The sequence below is a fragment of the Erpetoichthys calabaricus genome, chromosome 1, assembly GCF_900747795.2.
Source record: "Erpetoichthys calabaricus chromosome 1, fErpCal1.3, whole genome shotgun sequence".
Taxonomy (NCBI): domain Eukaryota; kingdom Metazoa; phylum Chordata; class Cladistia; order Polypteriformes; family Polypteridae; genus Erpetoichthys; species Erpetoichthys calabaricus.
Window position 1 is genome coordinate 341,302,507 of NC_041394.2, and position 21,545 is coordinate 341,324,051.

The following is a 21,545-nucleotide window of genomic DNA, read 5'->3' on the forward strand; positions in this document are numbered from 1 at the left end:
CACAATCCCAAATGCATTGGGAAGAGGAATTTTCCAGTTAGGTTTGTTGTCTCCACTGTTGTTGTGTATAACACTAAAACCCACTGTTGATCTTCCTCCATAACTGCAACATGGGTTCAACATAAGCACTCGAAATCAACCAAACTCTGAACTGTTCACTTTGGGTGACTTGAAAATTCACAGCTCCTAGAAGAATAGCTGCAATGGATTTTTTGAAAAACATCCAAATAACTTTTAGGCTTGATAAGCTTGTTCCATAAATTGGAAGAAAATTAACATCCACTGACGATATCCACCTTGATTAAAACTAGCATCAGATAACTGGACCTAGAAGAAACTTTAGGATTTTTGAAGTAGCAGATCTAAAGCATAAGGCACTTAGACAGACTGTTCTTAAAGAGTACAGCTGAAGAACAAAGAAAATCTGCAGGAGTTCTTAACAGTACACACACACAAAAAATCAAGCCATAAACCAAGCGGTAATCTTTCACTTGCCAGTCTGCTTTGGAATTTTGGACTGGCACAAACTGGACACCAAATAAAGAAAACCACTGCATTCTCATCAAGTAATACACAAGAATTGGTGAAATCCCAGACTTTAATCCTGAGATCTGAAGGAAGTGTATGCCTGTGCTTGAGGTCAATGGCCCCTGGATTTGGGCTTACCTGATGCACTCTGAAGAAACCGACACATACAGGGAGGACTCAACTATAAAACCCAAGACAACCCCAGTTATACAGCTTATGTAATTAATAAGTCAGATACAACCCAAACCCCCCCCCCCCCCCATATCCCCCCCCCATCCTTGTATGCAAATAATGTACATCTTGCCAGGCAGCAGAAGCGAGGACTTTAAAAATTACACCAACAGTAAAGACAAGCCAACGGCCAAGAGCACAAATACAGCAGGAAATATGCAGCCTTCCTGTTGCAGCCACATGTTGACCAAAATCTTAGTCCTCATTGTGAGTTTGAGTCTTCATTGTATGATTGTCAACTTTTCTAAGAAGACGAGCAAGTAAGAATTACATTGTACTGAGTACACCAGACAATAAACCTGACTTGTATTTTGAATCTAAATGTTGCCACTGTAAACTTTGAACATTATTCCTGTTTAGTTAGCTGTTCTTCCAAGTACTTCAGTTTTCCTCTTACCTGACCAAGTATGTGCAAGTTAGGTTCATTGGTAATTCTAAATTGGAACAGTGTAGTGCGGGTGGGCACATGACTGGGCCCTGTAATGAGCTGGCTCCCTATCAATGGCTGTCTCCTGCTTTGGCTTTGGCACTTCCAACAGTTATTCAAATCTCCGCTCCATTGTGTATCAACAAACAGGCTCTTTAACCACTGAGGGATTAATGTTTCATTTGAATAAAATCAATACTGTGCTCCACTACTCCTGAATTTTTCAATATCGGTGCCCAGTCTCTGAACTCAACAAATTAGTGTTGTCAGTGACGGCAACCAAACTAAATAATTATCATTATTAAATTCATGGCCTATGATTTATCCAACATCAAACCTAAACATCTCCACGTGACCCCCAACCCATCACCCACCCCACTTCCTTGTTTATCAGTGATCCAAGCCGATGATCCTCTTAACTAATAAGTCTACTGTTTTGCTCACTTCACTCAAGAGATGGCTTCTTCACCACCTCTGTGGGTACTGACAGTCTCCTGGCTCTCAACATAGATGTTCTTGCTCTCCACTTGTTTTTGTCCTTTCAGATGAACCTTTTGCTGTTGCCTTCAGCTCGTCAGAGCAGGCATTCCATTTTCATGCTGTGGTGCTTGTTCTGCTATTTGTCCACAGCTTTAAAAAGCATTCACCCAGGTGTTTCAGCAACACTTTATAACATTCATTAACAGGTGCGTAAAAGTGATTTTATTAATCTTAACATGTAAAAATGATCAACAAAGATTATGTCACATAACAACTTTAGGGGTGTTTTTTTTTTCCAAGTACTGATTTTAGAAATTTGTCTTCCTCTTGAACTTTCCTAACTTCAATGTGGAGTTGTTGTGCTTGATCAACCTTCTACATACTGTACAATCCTCTGCCTCCTTCCTAGTCAGACCCTTTTCCTTCTGATCTTCTTTAACTTTATCCTTCCACCTCTGCTTTGGCCTCTCTCACTTTCTCTTCCCCTGTACTGCCATTCCCATCACTCTTTTGCCCACATATTCATTGTCTGTCCTCATCAATCTATCTATCTATCTATCTATCACATGTCCATACCACTTCAGCCTACTTTTCTGTACTTTCTTAGGTGTTCTCCCACTTTTGTTGTACCTCTGATTGTCTCCTTTCTTATCTCTCCTTTTTCTTTAACTCCACACATTCATCTCCACATTCTCATTTCTGCCACAATTAACGTCTTCTCCTGCGCTCCCTTTACTGCCCATGTGTCAACTCCATAGACTACGGCTGGTCTTACTTAATACTTCTGATATTTTCTTCCAATTGTGTTATCCCCACTGCACTCTCTGCATCTAATTCTTCATCTTGGACTACAACTGATCCTCGATATTTAAATGTATGCACTCTTTTCAGTAGCTCTTCCTGCAGGCTAACTTCTGAATCTTGATTATCATTAAACATCATATATTAAGTCTATTTCCTATTTATTTTCAACCCTCTGTCTTCCAAAACCCTTGTCCCTTCTTCAAATACAACACAATATCATCAGCAAAAATCCTACACCAGGGGGATTGATCTTTTATTTCATGACTCAACATATCCATGACCAGATCGAAGAGGTATGCCTACAAGAAGATCTCTGGTGCAAAGCTCCTCTAACTGGGAACTCGTCTATTACCCCATTCCTGCTTTTAACCGAGTCCTCGGTTCCTCATACATATTCTAGACAATCCTCACATACCTCTCTAGTCCTCGTTTTTCTCTCATGCCCTTCCAGATCTCTTGACGTGGCACTCGATTCAAAAGCCTTTTCCAAATCAATAAACACCACAGACGAGCCTTTCTGTTTTTCTTGATGCTTCTTTATGAGTTGTGTCAGTGGAAAGACTGCATCAGTTGTTCCTTTCTCTGGCATAAAACGAAACTGCCCACATTTATTAACATCTATCCTTTTAATTATTTACTTAATGAATTCTTTATGGATAGCACAACTTTTCTATCTATTTAATCCCTTACCCCATTGCCGCTCCATCCTTAGTGACATTAAAACACTCTTTTTAAGTTCACTTTCCATATTGCTGTCTGCATGTGTTTCTCCTCTTAAAATGAATATCCAGATGTTCTCCCTTTTATTGTTCTCCATGCTCTAGCACAATGCCGCTTTGAGTCAATCGCCAGTGCAGAATGTGGGCCACTAAAGAAGAGGTGGTCTCCCCTTCACCTTGAGCTCATACTGGCAATTTCCAGGTGAAATTGTCAATAAGGACTTGAACAATAATGTGTACAAGTAACACGTCCACTTAGTGCCTTAACAAGAGAAACGCATGCAAGCCACACGACTGATGGCATCTTTTCATTTGGCAGCACTATATGTTTGTTGGTATATTTATATGTGGTATATATATATTTTTTCCTTTTTATTTATTTCTTCAGTAACACTTTAGATACTTCAAAAGTTCATCTGTTTTACTAATATGTAACAAACACATCCTTTAGGGCTTCGTAATACTTCCAAAGTATCAGTAAAGTGTTTACTCATCTCTGCGATGTCACCTACTAACAAAATGATAATGTGCTTTGAGGTGGCTTAACTGAGACACATATCTCTAAATATTACATATTTAGTACAAGACCTGTGAGTCCTTCATATTAACAAGTCATTTTACCAGCAGGTCAATATGCCACCCTGCATGTATATGAATAACCCATCTACTGATGTTTTATAAGTCTTACAAAGACCAAAAGAAGCCTTTGTTAAGGTTCTTGAAGTGTAAACAAGTGATGTATTTCTGCAGTACCTAAACATGAGTCGGGTGGCACAGTGGTAGCGCTGCTGCCTTGCAGCCTTCACAGGTCCTCCCTGCGTGGAGTTTGCATGTTCTCCCCGTATCTGCGTGGGTTTCCTCCCACAGTCCAAAGACAAGCAGGTTAGGTGCATTGGTGATTCTAAATTGTCCCTAGTGTGTCTGCCCTGCAGTGGGCTGGCGCCCTGCCCGGGGTTTGTTTCCTGCCTTGCACCCTGTGTTGGCTGTGATTGGCTCCAGCAGACCCCCGTGACCCTGTAGTTAGGATATAGCGGGTTGGATAATGGATGGATGGATAAACATGAATCTTATTATTTGTTCTTACATACAGTACTGGCCATGGTGCCTGTCAAAGACAGGCAATACAATAATTAAAAAAAAAAAATGTATCTCTTGCCCTATGGGTACCTTCAGTGCCTTTCCTTTATATCCACATGTGCCTGAAACTCTTGACCGACACTCCCTCTGTAACGCCTGCTCCACAGACACTGTCATTATTTTCAAGGCACCTTTCTCGCCTCTTGTCCGGTTTTATACTTGTGACTCTTTGAGTGTGCCTCATACACCTTTACTCCTCTGCATGCGTCGCTCACTTCTTCTTTTGTTGCTTTACCAAAGCCACACTAACCAATCTGATTGCTCTGAGGGACTGGACACACAGGCCTTAATGTTTGTGTGTGTTGTAAATATATAGTAGATATTTAAAAAACTTTGATCATACTGCATGCGAAGAACTGTATGAATTATGAATGATAACTGAAATAGGCAAGCTTCTATTTGTAAATGGTCATGATACTGACACAATCTGACCTGTCCCTGCACACGAGTCTCATCCATTCTATTCAAGCCTCTCCTTCTCATCACTGAGGAGGCAAAGTGTGTTTTATTAAAAAAAGGTGACATGTTGCTTATTTTCACAGGTATGTGCATCATAACTCCCCCATCATGCACATTACTGTATTTTCTCCACCTAAGAACTTACTGTAGAGAAAGCCGATTGCCAATACCACCCCAATGTCCTTTCCTGTTTCTTCATTCCTGCAGTTTAAGATCCACACGTTACGTGCGCCATGAAGCACAGAGTTTTTTTGTGTGGTTTTTTTTAATGTATGTGTGGCGTCTTTAGGTTTGCAATTGCCAAAATTGTCATTGTAATAAGCAAAGTGGCCATCGTACTACCAGAACAACCACAACAAAATGTCTACACATGGCAGGAAAGGAGTCCATAATTTATTTTTTCTTTAAACTTTCTCCGCCTTCTATTATTTTATGGGGGTTGGCAGACCACTTCTGGTGCATTATGAGTGTGGTATTGTTTTGTCTTGGTAGAATAATCTATTACTCTACTTTCCCCTTTTGTATTATTAATATGTAGCCTTTGTCAGAATGCCTCAAATCACCCAGACACACCACTGTTTATAAGGTATTGTACTTTATAACTTCTCCCCACCTTCCCTTCTACATCTATAACTTCAGGCAATTAGGTGCAGTAAAAGACAAGCAGGTGTTAAGTTACAATTTAAATAATGTATTATTGATAATATTCATAGATAATAACAATAAGCAAAGTGAATATTAGCAACCATACAACCTGATAAAGTGGTGATGTGTAGTTCCAGGTGGCACACAGACTTGTTAGTTACTTAAAATGTCTCTAGTTAAGGCCTCATTTGTGGTCAGCTTTCTTCAGAACAGGCCGCATGCCTGTCTCAATATGGCTGCCGAGCTGTGCTCTTCAGTGTGTTGTCCTTTACAGTTCATGGTGTGTGAGATGGCCTTTCATCAGTTTGGTAAGAGAGAGGGAGCGTGCTGGGTAAAGCAAGCAAATTTATAGGTTTTCTGTCCAACTCCTAGAGCCAATAGGGTGCTGTGGTACTTAAAAGCTTCTGATACATTCCAGATCCAAACAGCCATACTTCAGACCAATGGGGGGGCAGAATACCCTCACACCTGCCCTCCAAACCATTTGTTAAGGTAAAGCTTGGCACTTAGGCAGCCTGGCTTTGTGTGGGGGTTGATTGTGAGAGTCCTGCAGAGAAACACTTGCCAATCTGGTTTGAGGCATTTCCACCAACCCTGTCGTAAAATTACAAAGAGGGCTGGAAACCATCAAACCATTGCTGTTATTTTCAATAACGTAACACTAATATTACATTGCTTTGTCTAAGTTACAAATAAAGACATACAAAATATTTATCAACTTGTATGCAATATTTCACATCACAACAGGTACAGATGGAGAGAAACAAGAAATATTCTTTTTAGATTAAAACTAAATAACCCTTTAATGCCATTGAAATTGTAAATAATGAAAAACGATTCTGTGATATAAGCTAAATTTATATGCCTAGCTAATTTATTTTTTAAAGTAAGACCATTAACCCCCAATGTGTGCATTGATGCCTGAAGTTAGTTTCTTTCTTCTTTATGTGATTTATACAGGGTGAGCCAGAAAGAAGTACCGCATTTCAAACATTTATTCTACAAACAACACTACAAGATAAAAAGGTGTACAAAATAGATGTTTTTCACTGTTTTAAAAATGATGTCTTCAAGATGGTGGCCATCATTAGCGATACACTCTTCGAGACAATTTATGAACGCTCTCACAACCCGTTCGGCCATTTCAAGGGGAATATCTCAGATTTCATGGCGAATAGCGTCCTTGAGGGCTTCAAGGTTTTGAGGTCGGTGTGTGTATACCTTCAACTTGAGAGAGCCCCATAAGAATTGACCGCATGGAGTGAGATCTGGCAAATGTGAAGGCCATCCGACATCGCTGTACAGGGAGATCAGCTTCCCCGAAAACATCTGCTGCAAAACTTGCATGGATCTCCGCGCCATATGAGCTGTTGCTCCATCCTGTTGAAATACCAGGCATCCACCACATCCATTTCTTCCAGTTGGGGCCGCAAAATGTTCTCTAGCATTTCAATGTAATATTCTAAAGTGACTGTGACCATTGCTCCCCCCTCCTTGAAACAGTAAGGGCCAAATTCTGCAACAGTGCACCAAACTGTAACACACTCACTGTGCAGGGGTCTCTGATGAAGTTCACGAGGGTTGGTTTCAGCCCAGTAGTGAAAGTTTAGCTTATTTACGCAACCATTCAAATGGAAATGTGCCTCATCGCTTCACATGACGATAGCATCTCGATGAACGGTTTCCAGAATGTTTGTGCACAACTCTATGGCTCTCCTTGTCTCCCTCAATGAGTTCCTGCACTACCATCATTTTGTATGGATGGAAATTGAGGTCCTTATGCAAAATCCTCCTCAAAGACGTGTTGGAAATGACTAAGGCAAAAGTGCGCAGAACGTCTAGGAGACTGCAAAATGGATGCCCTTATAGCTTGGGTGTTTTCAGGCATCCGTACAGTCCGAGGACGGCCTGGAGATTTTCTGTTCAATGTTGTACCCATCTCTCTGAATTTAGCCACCCACTGAAGAATTGTTTTCTGATTTGGGACGTCACCATTAGGAGGAATGCTGAAGTGCGTTCAGAAAACGCATTGCGTAGTGATGATGGATTCATTGTTTTTGAAGAGCACGTCGACAGAGAAAGCATGGTGCACACAAGTCCAAGGCATGTGCCAACTGAAAACTACAAAGGATCACCTATCAAAGGACCCCCCAATTCAACCCACTTGGGTGCCTCTACCTCGCACAATGACCTTGAGAAATGTGGTACTTCATTTTGGCTCACCCTGTACAAAAATAGATAAAAAAAAATGTATTTGTTCCTGGGGGAGATTTGGTTTGTTACAGAAACTCCTTAAATAAATAAATACTTAAATAGGTATTATATTTATATAATATATAAACACCGGAAGTGCTCCAGGTGTTTGATGACCCATTTCCGTCTGCACTTCTGGATGTGGCAGAAAACCTGCCCACATGGGCTCAGGAACCACTGCAGTGCCCCCCGATGGCACCCCTTGATCCCAACAAGGTCATAGAGAACTCCATCTTCCATGGAGCCCTGTGGGAATCCAAGGCACCACTGCCACCCAGGGGGGCAGCCATCTAGCATCCCAGGGAAGGTACTTTTCAGTCCATGTCTGTTCCCCTGGCCGTCCGTCACAATATGTTTTCGTTATATACTGTATGTATACAGTATATAGGAGCCTCATTAGTGTTTCTTGACACACTTCTGCTGAATGACTTGTTGACTCAAAGTCCTCAGTGTTGTTGTGTCAGAGAGAGGATGTGCAGCATTGTTCATAATGACACTCACTTTTGCTTTAATCCTCTTTCCTTTGCTACGCCCTTCAGGAGTTTGCATGCTCTCGTGTTCCACATCGATCACAGTGCCTACCCATTAATGAAGGATGCTTTCCAATAAGATACTGGAACTAATTAAAAACACGACGAGTCCTGTTCTTAACCCTGTCAGAAGGATTTCTTCTCTTCTTGTTTTTTCCCCCCCCTTGCTCCATAAATCCAAAGTGAGCCACCTGCAGTAGGCCAATTAGATTTGAGTAAAATTCAAATAAAGAAGTGATCTCAAAATTAAACATCAGTCTGGTAATGAGTAAAGTTGAACTGCTGGTCAGTTGGAGTCAGGACCATCTTTGATGGTAAGCACAAAAGATGAAACCATTCAAAAATTGTTTCAAAGGATATCTATTTTTATTAATAATAAGCATTAATTAAAATGTCTATAAAAAAAATCAAAAATGTGCAAGTCCAGCGTGCAGTTCCCTCATGATATTTAGGGGTACCTGTTAGTGCTCCAGTGTTCTCTGAATGCTGAAGTCTTACCGGCAGCTCTGTAGAAGGCTGTCAGTTAGGACTTGAATATCTGAAGCACATGAATAACATCACACACAGATACCACACTACCACGTACTGCTGAGCAGCATCACACATCAGCAGCCACTGACACATGCACACCTGATGACACTGATGTGTGATATTAAAGTGGCTGTGCCAACATGTGGATTGAGGTGTACCCTCTTTAGTTAAAGGGCACAGATCACAGAAGCAGGGCATGTGAGCACAAGTCGCCATCAGCAATCCATGTCACTTTCTGCTGTCTACTGCCACTCACTTCATCACCATTTAGACCACAGCCACTGCTAACATTTCTTTTCAATTCTCTCAAGGCTCATCAAAGGGCATGTTTGCTGGCATGCTGCACTGGCTGCTGCCACTCAAATGTTATTCCCTGCCTGGTCCATAAAATCTGTGCAGAGAGCAGCCATGCCATGCCATCCCACTCGCCAGCTGTTACAATCCTTTCTCATAACACCTTGTAGATGACTAACAGTGTTGTTTTTTAGAGCTTTCAGGGAATCCTAAAGGTCAGTTAAGGGATCTCCCCGGGACCCCCTTTTCTTCCACGCCATGCCCGTTACACTTCTAGTTTAAGTTTGCAGGAATGTTCTGGAGATACAAAGGTCACTCATGCCCTGCCAATCTTTTCAGATTTTGTTTTACTTTTCTAATTATTTTTTTATTAAAAGTTGGGCCAAATTCACTTGGACCTTCTGTCAATTCCATCTTATGGCTTTGCCTTAACTTTAAATGATGAACTTTTCTGGTGCCAAGTAGATTTGAAGATCTGATATGAAGTCACAGGATGAGCAGACCAGTTTTTCAATATAATGGTGGTAAAGAGCACACAGGTCAAGTGCCCGCCTCAACGTGTGTAATCCTGCATGGGGACCAAGTGGGACCAGACTGTAGTCTCTGATGCAGGCCGGTCAGTAAAAGGCTTCTGGTCAAAGTGGAAGCTGCTCACAATTGGAGATAAATCTCCAATGAGAATTTGAAATCACCAGTTTCTTTTATTCTGGCAGAGCATACATTGAAACCAAGTGAGACAGTTTGAATAGGAGTTGAGGAGGTGGCCTGTTTAATTTATTATTGCTATTGAGTTAGTAGCCATCTTTATCCAAGTTCTTATATAAAGGCAACCAAAAACATGCACAGTGGGAGAGATTAAAAAGTGTAAAGTTTACAATCAAAACATCAGCATAAATGAGAATTCATAAACCTTCTGCTGTTTAATGCATGTTGGCAGATGGGTTTGGGGTCCTTTATCTGAAATTACAGGGAATCAGTCCAATGGAGACGGATATGGTACACATCGTTGAGCTGGATTAGTGAAGAGCACGGCCAATCCAGACCTGGGGCTTTATGTGTAACACTGTGCGTAGACTTCACACTAAAAACATGGCGCACAGAGAAAAATGAAAATGTACGTACGCAGAAAATAAAATCCAGATGCATAAATCTGTGCGTACGCCAAGTTCCACACACTTCCCTCATACAAATCCCAATGAATGTGCACACACTTACAGCCCCTCCCTGACTCCTCCCAGAATTTTGCATATTTTAATATGCAAATCAATATAAATAGTCCCTTTTCTAGTGTTTTGTTAAAAGACAATAGCACAAGTCCATGAAAAAAAAAGTATTTCTGCAAATGCCAAGTGGAAGCAAAGCAAGAAAAAACATACTATTTGTTGGCTTAGGCAGTGGTATAAGCAAGAAAATAAAATTGATGGAGTGATACAGCGTGGTGGCACTCGAAAGTTCGAGTTCAGAAAGCCAAGTTCAGAAAGCAAGTTACATTTCTTTAATTGCATGAGGCTCCCTACTGAGAGTATTTTGTCCCCATCTGGGATGCCATAGAAAAGGGGGCATACTCTGTTTTTTCTCCCTGGGATGCTTGTAGTGGGGTTTGTGTGTGTCAGTTAACTGGCAATAAACTCCACAAAGTATTCACCATGCCAATCCGCTCTGCTGCGTTTCTTTATCAACGACCAACATCTAAGCCAACCCAAGGAAGGTCGGTCACACAAACATTAATGCAGAGGCGAGCAGCACCTCACAGCTGAGTGAATCTGCTTTACCAAAGACCCCACCTACACTGAGCCACGTACAGTGAACGACTCATTGATAGCCGAGGTTCAGTGCAATCCAATGGTGTCATCTATGATTGGTCATTCATATTCTGTGTCACACCTGGATGTAAAAGTTAGGAAATAAACCGAATGTGGGACATCTCATCTTTACCTGCCATCATGCACACAGCTTCTGCGAGAGAGCAGGGGATTGTTTGATGGATGTGCAATAAGGCTTGAAGTTTGTATTAGGAAAATGGCCTCCTCTTCTTCAAAAAAGAAAACATATGGTTGAGGAAGTCCTACAGAAGTTACAGAATGCTAGAGATACATTTCAAATTGGGGAAAAAAACAGATCACTCCCCTTTTCTGTACTCTCAGATCATTGTCAGTTGGTTGAACCCATTAAAGAAAAGTACATAGCAAGCGGTTACATTTTTAAATTGCATATTTCACTAATGAAAGAGAGCGGGCAACATAGAAACTTATGATTTATTTGAAACACTCACTTGAGTGTGTAAAAACACCATGGCTGATTTTGATTGACTTGTGGGTTTATCTGTAACATACACAAACAACTAAAAATATGGCGGTGTCCCGCTGGTGTGTAAGTGGTTAAACATTCAACGCTTTTCAAAATGCCAGAAAGCTGAATAGACATTTGGTTTATGGCTTTGTAACGCTCATGTAGTTGATCAAAATCCGGGTCACTTTCTGCCAGAATTTCTATTGACATTACATTACTACACATAGCAAAGTCGTGATCACACCTTATCTCAGTGGACGGACTACCAGTTGGCTCTGTGATTATCAGCCATTGCACATTAGAAGCCTCTACACAGCAACAGCTCCTTCACAAATGCAAGGTTATATAAGATGACAACAGCGTAAGCCAAACGCCTGTCATGTTAGCCTAAAAAGAGTGTCAGCACACACGACTTAAAACAGCTCCTTACATTGGTGGTTGTCAGTTCAGAATTCAAACACATACAATCACACAAGTAAGTGAAAAAATAAGGCACCGTACCTTGTGTATCACAGTCCTTTTATATTTGGTATCTTCTGTTATTTCTGTTATATAAGCTGACTTGGTCTGGTAGTTTTCTGACTACAGTGTAGCCATGTTTGTTGAGGGTTTCCAAAATAGTTCCAAAATGAGGCTGCTGGAAAGATTCAAGCATTAAGCATGACACACACACACAAAGTTCACAGGCCAAGCCATTTCATTTCTTAAAAAGTTTAGTAAAATTCAAAGCAAAAACAGTTCACATAAACAGTTAAGAAAAAAATGGTAACATACACAAATACACACAAAAAGAAAACTTCCTGCTATGAAGTATCAGTTTAAGGCTTCTGTACAGTACTCTCCATAATGATTGGGACAATGACACATTTCTCCATGATTTCTCTCCGCTGTTCCACAAAATCTTACAAATCAGATAATTCAGATGTGATTAAAGTTCACCTTGCATACTTTCATTTAAGGGGATTTGCAGACATTTCAGTCACACAACACTTTTTCTATCGGCTCCCACCATTTGAGGGCACCACAGTGTTTCCATGTAGAAATGACACCATGTAGGAATGACAATATTTTTTTTCCATTGGTCCCCACATTTCAGAGCACCACAAGGTTTGGGACACAGCAATGGCGGGTCTATTAAAACCGTCGTCGTATTTAGGACTTTGTCACATACCACTTGCATGCAATGACTGCTTCAAGTCTGCGATTCATAAACATCAGCAGGTGCTGAGGCTCCTCTCTGGTGATGCTCTGCCAAGCCACTAAAGCAGCCATCTTCAGCTCCTGCTCGTCTGGGTGGCTTGTCCCTTTAAGTTTTCTCTTCAGGATATGGAAACCCTGCTCAGTTGGATTAAAATCGGGTGACTGGTCCAGTTTTTTAGCAGGAGAAGAAAGGGAAGTCAAGGAAAGATGTGTCTTTGGCCCAAACATTATGGATGGCTCTGAACCATAGGTACAATTCATAAATTTTTCATATGTTATCACATATGCTATGATATATGATCATACAACTGTATGCTTCTATACCCTTCTATTTTCAACTTATTCTTATTGCTTCTGTGTCTGGACTTTTACTGTGCATTTAGGTTTTTTATTTCTCTTAACTTATTTGCTATCTTTAATTATTCTGATTAGTGCTCTTAAGTTTGTTTCCATTATCTTAATTTGGATGTGGGGATTACTTTTCTGGATTTAATTTTTGTGGAAGCTCTCCTGGCATATACTTCAGTAGGGATTTGTTACACTTAAAAGTAACAGAATGTTATCTCCTCTTTAACTTCAACTGACCACTGGACTCTATCCTGTCCTCTTAAGGTCCTGCTCGAGTTGCATTATTGTGGTCTTGTCTGTTCCACTGTGGTTGGGTCACCAGTATCGTCTATCAGAACTGTCACCATATTGGAGGTCTCTTTATCTCTCACCTACCCTACTGACAAGTGAAGAGATAGGCACCTTATTAACATGTGAGACATGCAGGCACAATTAATTACTTTCTTAGGCGCTTTTTCATACTATTAGTACTTTTAAATTGAGGAGATTACATATATATTTGGCACAATGACACCTCCTTCCTTCTTCGCCTGACAACTTACTTCTTCTCTTTCTCTCCTATGTAAACTGTGTCTCTTCAGACTACTCAGGCGTGTAAATCGTTTGCCACATTCAGAACAGCAATATGGCTTCTCACTTGTGTGAATTATTTTGTGGCTCTTAAGATTGTTTAATAGTGAGAATCGTTTGCCACATTCATTACAGCAATATGGCTTCTCGCCAGTGTGAATTCTTGTGTGTTTTTGAAGACTACTCTTTACAGAGAAGCGTTTGCCACAATCTGAGCAGCAATATGGTTTCTCTCCGGTGTGAATTCTAATGTGTTTTTGAAGACTACTCTTTTGAGAGAATTGTTTGCCACATTCAGAACAACAATATGCCTTCTCTCCAGTGTGAATTCTAACATGTTTCTGAAGATTGCCCTTGTGTGAAAACTGTTTGCCACATTCAAAACAGCCATATGGCTTCTCTCCAGTGTGAATTCTTGTGTGGTTCTGAAGAGTACTCCGGTCAGAGAATTGCTTGCCACACTCATTACAGCAATATGGCTTCTCTCCTGTGTGAATTCTTGTGTGGATCTGAAGGGTACTCCTGTCAGAAAATTGCTTGCCACATTCAGAACAATACGACTTCTCTCCCGTGTGAATTATTCGCTTGTGGCGCTGAAGATCGCTGGTTCGTGAGAATCGTTTCCCACATTCAGAACAGCAATGTAGCTTCTCCCCTGTGTGAACTGCAGAGTGTATCTTAAGACTACTCATTTGAGCAAATCGCCTGCCACACTCAGAACAGCAATATGGCTTCTCTCCTGTGTGAATTCTTTGGTGGCTCTGAAGAGTACTTCTGTAACAGAATCCTTTACCACATTCCAAGCAGCAATACGGCTTCTCAGGTTTGCCAACTGTATAAGGTTTAAAAGGAAAAATAAAATGTTATTTTCAATCCACTGCCCTTTTATTGACATTGAGTCATAAAGTTAAATAAATTCTATTGAAATTATGAACAAACATTTATAAGCAATCATAAAACATAAACTGCACATGAAAGGAACCTCAATTTGATCATATCTTCTTCTGTATTATAAATATTTACCACATTGACATAATGACTGGAGTCAAGATGCTGAAACAGTAAACTAAATAGATTAGACAGAAACAAATGATTTTTGGTCATATTTTGATAACTAAATTACAATCATTTGGACATTACACCCTTAAAATATTATTCAACCTTGTATGTATATGTATGTATATGTATGTATATAATATATATATATATATATATATATATATATATATATATATATATATATATATTCATGGTATTCGTAGTCTGAATCACAATCTGATTGTATGGGTGGTTACCTACCAGGTAACGCTTGTGGTTGGGGTTGGTCAGCAAGTCGGCTAACATCCGCCACGGTGTCCTCTTTCAGTTGCGAGGAAGCAGATCATAGAATGGATGAAATAGTTTTACTGTCAAATAATACAAAGAGTATGCAACACGTGTTTCGCCCTAATTCTGGGCTCATCGGGCGTACACACTCACTGCACTCCCCTCTCGGGGAACCGAACCTCGGACGTCAGCACCAGAGGCAAAGCCTCTAACGTTGTGCCACGGTGTGTGGTTTGTTCATTTGACAGCATGTACATGGCAGATGTTAGCCGACTTGCTGACCAACCGCAAGCGTTACCTGGTAGGTAACCACCCATACAATCAGATTGTGATTCAGACTACGAATACCATGAATGTAATAACCCCGATCTACATGCTGTCAAATGAACGAACCACATGCCGTGGCGCAACATTAGAGGCTTCGCCGCTGACGTCTGAGGTTCGGTTCCCCAATAGGGGAGTGCAGTGAGTGCGTACGCCTGATGAGCCCAGAATTAGGGCGAAACACGTGTCGCGTACTCTTTGCATTATTTGACAGTAAAACTATTTCATCCATGCAGATATATATATATATATATTATTACCAAACTAACCCGAATGGTTAACACAAGCAGATCATGACACTCTCCCTCTAACTAGTAATAAAGATTCGCCTAGTGGGCAACAGAGGAGTAGAAATCCAAAACTCCAGTCAACAAATTTAGAGGAAGTACAACTCTAGGGGGGTCTGTGGTCAAAATGAATAGACAAGGTCATCTCAGAGCCAAGCTTCCAGACATTCTACAATGTCATAAATGCACATTGGACAGTCTAATAATGGGATTTGAGTTCTTTCACAATTAAATCCCAGGCGCTGGTGTTACTTTAATGAACACAAAGAAGCTCTCACACTGCCCAATAACAGTTTATATCTGCACTTGCTATGTCTCTAATTCACTGAAAAATCCCCCCCCCCCCCCCTTTTCACCATTAAGTATCAAATATCACACATTTTTATTTCACACTTACGTTCTCCAGACTGAGGTGTAGGTGACGGCTGACCTTCCTGAGTTGTAACAGATGACACTTCCTCAGTCCCTGTTGTGTCAGACTGTAATGATTCAGATGTCAACTTGAGGTGAACACACTCCATACTTTTTTGTCTGTGTGTCTCAATGCTGACAGACGTCTCCTCGGCCTCTTCTTTAATGCCCAGAGTTACCAGTTCATGATCCTCATTCTTAATGCACTGACTCTCCTGGTTAGGGTGGGCAGACTCCCATTCACCGTCCTCCTCATCCTTAATATTTACTGCCTTTGTCTCCATGGAATTTATGCCGGCCTCAGACGTCTCCTCTTTCACATCCATCTTGGAGTTACACTAAATGTCAGCTGCTTCTTCTTTACTGTTGATAGAACAGGATTTAATTACGTCAATACATATAAACCACATCTATAAATTTATCAGATTTCCTTTTCACAGCACTCTCTCCATTAATGTTATGCCTGGTCAGACATCTTACAGCATTCACACTACAGCATATTCTCCATACCAGACTAGTAAGTGTGGAGTGAAGGTCCTTCAGGCTTGTGGAGGACCACCTCACATAGCTGTGGCCCGCCCAGTATACACTACTTAGCTTACATGTATTGTCTTTAAAAGTAAAAGTGCTGAATGGCAGGCCTCTGGATTTGCTTCACGTGTTATTTTAACTTAAGAAGTGATTAATGAATTTCTATGACAACTTAGTGGGAACAGCATGGGGATTTTAGCATGAAAGCCCAGTATCATGTATCAAGGTAAAGATTACAATATGTGGCGTAAGAGAACTGACCGATACAATAAAATAAAAGCAGCCAATGTAATGTATTCAACACGGCAGGCATGAAGAGGAGTTGGTATTCTACCTCAAAGAGCAACAAGCAATCAAAGGAGAGTTACACACTGTAGCTACTAGGGGGCATCACACAGCCCCAAACTCTTAACACAACTTTACAGACACTGTTCCAGGTGCAAATACGTGAATTTATTTTCAGAAATACCTTACACACACTCCACTCCAACAATATCATTCTTCCCTTCTCTGAAGCTTCAGGTGAGCTTCATCTGACTATGACTCCCCAGCTAAAGTGGAGAAGCTCAGTCTATAATAGACCCTGAAGTACTTCTGGTGCTACCACATTGCACCCAGGAAGCATTTCCGGGTCAGATAGAACCTTCCCATGATAGGAATGTCTGGCTCCAGTAGCTCCCCAAAAGGACTGCACACTAACACTACATCTCCCATGCAGCTCTTTGGGTGTCACATCGGCAGCTATACCAGAAAGATACTGCCACCCAGTGTACTGGAGGAACACAACTCTTCCATCTCTTGTTTATAATGGCCTCCTCACCAGGAAATGCAGCACTAATCAACCTGCCCATCCTTCTCCTTCCACTATAAAGGCCTCCTGGCCTGGTAAGGAACCATCCACCCTGAATGGGATGCCAGCCAACCTGTGTTATCTATGACAGCATTCAACAACTGGAGGACATTTTGTACAACTGATGGGTTTGTACTCCATAAAACCGGTATGGTTACTTGCAGAGCTACTGCTGTACTGCTCCATGAAAGTTTGGTCTGGAGTCTGAGGCCCTGACTTAAGGTTTAAGGTTTCTTTATTTAGTCATGTTTACACAAGAAAACATGAAATTTGCCTTCTCAGTTGCATCTAATAACAGACAGAATGAAATAAAACAAGACAAATAGAAACAAGAAAGGTTAAGGTAAGGCAGTTAGATAATACATATTTACACCAAAAAAAAAAAAGGGTTACAGGATATATATCAAAACCTTAATCATTATCTCCGATATTCCATCCATTTTCCAACCCGCTGAATCCAAACACAGGGTCACGGGGTCTGCTGGAGTCAATCCCAGCCAACACTGGGCACAAGGCAGGAACCAATCCTGGGCAGGGTGCCAACCCACCGCAGGACACACACAAACACACCCACACACCAAGCACACACTAGGGCCAATTTAGAATCGCCAATCCTCCTAACCTGCATGTCTTTGAACTGTGGGAGGAAACCAGAGCGCCCGGAGGAAACCCACGCAGACATGGGGAGAACATGCAAACTCCATACAAGAAGAACCCGGGAAGCGAACCCGGATATCCTAACTGCGAGGCAGCAGCGCTACCACTGCGCCACAGTGCCACCCATCTCCAATATTTCTTATTGAAAAGTCATATGGCACTAGGAAGAAAGGAGTTTCTGGAGCGATTTGTGTGGGTTTTCAAAGCGACTATCCTTCCTGACTTACTGAACTTTAGTTCTACATGTAATGGATGTCTGTCATCAGTTGAGATGATTTCCAGTTTCTTTAGCATTGCCCTCTGACACACACTAGTCAAATCATCTAAAGCAGCCCCAATAACTTTAGCTGCATACTTTGTAATCTGCTGGAGCTTTTTTGAGTTTTGATTTGTCAGACTATTAAACCAGGCAATGAAACTGAAAGTGATCACAGACTGGATCAGACTGCGATAGAAGGACAACATGAGGTCCTTGTCTACTTTAAATAGTTTGAGATTATGGAGGAGAAATAAGCAGTGGTTGCATTTAGAAAATATTTTTTTTTGTATTTGTATTCCAGTCAAGATTGTTATCTAGGTAAGTTCCTAAGTATTTATATTCAGTCACTATTTCTACCTCCTCTCCCAGAACTACAATAGTTGAACATACAGATTTCTGTCTCTTAAAATCTAGTATCATTTCTTTGGTCTTTTTTACATTCAGAGTGAGAAAGTTTTTATTGCACCAGTTTACTATCCAGTCCACTTGATTTAGATAGTGGCTTTCATCCTCCCCAGATAAGCGTCCTATGATCATGGTGTCATCCGCATACTTGATAATGGAGCAGTGGTCATTGTTCTGTCTCAGGTCACTTGTGTACAGAGTGAACAGTAATGGTGATAAGACACAGCCCTGCGGACTTCCTGTGTTTCAATGAATGGCTATAGATTCTCTATAGTATAGAAAAAGTGTCCTGAACTTTAACTGTCTGTGAACGGTTTAAAAGAAAGTTCTGAATCCATAGTGTAACAAATGGGTTTACATTGATACTGTTCAATTTCCCAATCAGTATATGAGGCTGTATAGTATTGAACGCTGAAGAAAAATCCAAAAACAGTGCTCTGACATATGAACCAGGCTGATCAAGAAAGGTGTAGATTTGATGTAAGATAACAAGCAGAGCATCTTCCACACTTCTGTTTGCACAATAAGCAAATTGATTATTGTCTTGAAAAGTCTTTGTCTCTGTCATTAAAATGTTTTTCACCAAATGTTCAAAGCATTTCATTGGGATAGAGGTGAGTGCCACTGGTCTGTAGTCATTTAAACAGCTTGACCTAGAAACCTTAGATACAGGGGTAATGATTGATTGTTTCCACAGATTAGGTACAATACCACAGGTCAGAGACCAGTTAAAAAGCAAATGAAAAACTGGAGAGAGCTGCTTAGAGCAGGACTTTAAGAGCCGACCTGGGGGGTATTTTTCGTACGTGGATTACTCGCTTAGCCGGATGTAATTGTTGACAATTTGGCCTGATCCTGGATCTGTCGGTTTTTTGAAACTCTTGCTGGAAGTGTTGTCATAGCAACACATCCTAATCCTCAAACCTGCTCGGAGCAGGTTTGTTCTACGTAAACAAGGATTAGTTTACACACGTAATCAGTGACGGTGCGTGGAAGTCATCCAGTCATGGCTTCGCCGTTCATGAATGAGCGACCAATTGATATTGGTGCGCAAATTATAAGAAGAGAATTTCATATTGGAGAGGGTTTTGCGCGATCGGCAAGATCCTTTATTGCTCCCGGAAGAAATTCTTTTCGAAAGATACCGCTTTAGCCGAGGGGGAATATTGTATTTCAAAGATTTATTACCACCTTATATTCAAAGTCAAACTCGGTGAAGTCGGGCTCTCACAACCACACAGACAGTATGCATTGCTTTGAGGCTTTTTACAAGCGGCACTTTTTTATATACTGTAGGCGATGCGGAAAATCTAACTAAAAGTGCAGTTTGCCAGGCAATTCGTAAAGTCTGTTTGGCTCTGAAAGATTTCCTTTGGGTTTTCATAGTGTTGCCTGGACACCTGCGTGTGCAGACAATAAAAGAGGCGTTTCATGCCATTGCAGGTAGGTAATACACAGGCAAAAACACCCACAGTTCCATGAAGAATCTCAATAAGCCTAACATTCTCATTACCAGGATTTCCAAATGTGATTGGGGCACATGGGACTGATCAGAGTGGAGTTTGATCAAACATTATTTGGAAAATGTACCTCTCCTCCTGATGAATAATCAGACACATTGTCTTCATCAAATATTTGACCTTCGTCAATATCTCGTTGGTCAGACACAAGTTCTAGGGATATGACATTCCCTGCAACTCACCCAACAAAAAAGAGGGCTATATGGAACATACCTATGGCACACATTGAGGACAAATATATGCAATGACCATCCTTTACCTGAAATGAAGTGACCACTGCATCCTGCCACTGGTTCTGAGGAGGAGCTTCCCCCTGGAATGTCCTCAGAAACAGGGCGATGGGCATTTTGCTGGAGAGCCAACTCTTCTGCAGGGGTTAGGTCTGGACCACGTGGACCTCCACCTTTTTTTTGCTTGTCTGCCTTCTTATTAGCTTTAAAATTAATGTTTTTTATATTAAATATGATTATGTCAACAATTCTTTAAATAGTTATATACCAATATTGACCAGTTTGAAGTATATTCTTGTACTTCACTTTAACCTGTTCCCATGTTCTCCTTGTGCTCACATTTGATCTGGAATTATGACATATTAAATAATAATTAATCTGACACATAGGAAATGAAACGCTGCATTCACTAAGTACAATGTACACTACTTAGCGTTTAATTTGTCGGCCACTTTTTGCCAGCCGTCTTTTCTGGTCTGGGCTGCTTTTGCAGTGTTACCCCTTGTGCATATTAAATCTTGAAATTCTTCATGTCCTTTGAATAAAAGTGCTGTGTGTGTGAAAAAAAAAAAATGTGCCCGTTCTTTCATCATTTTGTTACAGCCTATCAAAGACTTGCTGATCATGCTTTCTAGACTCAATATATATGGGCTTTTCACTCAGCGCGGGCGCACGCATTCATTAGATCCAGCTCGACTAATCTACTACATGGCTGCGTTTGAAAAACCGACCTATCCCGGATGAGTGTCATCGGCATTAACTTATCCAAGATGAGGCACCTGATCTCAGATGATTTAAGCGATGTACGAAAAATACCCCCCATATGTGCCGTCTGGTCCCACTGCACTGTTTGTTTTGGCCTGCCACAAGCCTTTCTCCACTTCAGTTAAACTGAACCCCATCACAGCAGAATCCCTGGTGTTTTTATAAGGCATCTTCTTTATTTCTGTACTTTGGGTGCTGAAATCACTTGTTTCAAATCTGGCAAAAAAAGTTATTCAGTTCATCTGCTAAAAGCTTCTGGTCTTTGTCAGCTGGAAAATTCACATTCTTTTAGTTGGCCTTCTGTTAGTTGACTCACTTCACATTTCATTTCTCTTTGGGTGCCACTTAAAGAAAGAAATGAAGCAATTCAGAGGAACACATTTTATAAAAACATCCATCCATCCATTTTCCAACCCGCTGAATCCGAACACAGGGTCACGGAGGTCTGCTGGAGCCAATCCCAGCCAACACAGGGCACAAGGCAGGAAACAATCCCGGGCAGGGTGCCAACCCACCACAGGACACACACACACAC

At 41.0% G+C, this 21,545-nt stretch overlaps 1 protein-coding gene across 1 annotated transcript in view; it reads right to left on the reverse strand.

Moving 5' to 3' along the window:
* The window catches only part of LOC114667584 (zinc finger protein 850-like), a 68,910-nt gene that overhangs the window by 42,711 nt on the left and 4,654 nt on the right, over positions 1–21,545 (reverse strand). The window contains exons 2-3 of the mRNA XM_051934254.1: positions 15,780–16,156; positions 13,352–14,277 (exon numbers count right to left, since the gene is read on the reverse strand). Coding sequence (XP_051790214.1) covers positions 13,352–14,277; positions 15,780–16,119 — 1,266 coding nt within the window. The 5' untranslated portion in view covers positions 16,120–16,156. The remainder of the gene's footprint in view (positions 1–13,351; positions 14,278–15,779; positions 16,157–21,545) is intronic.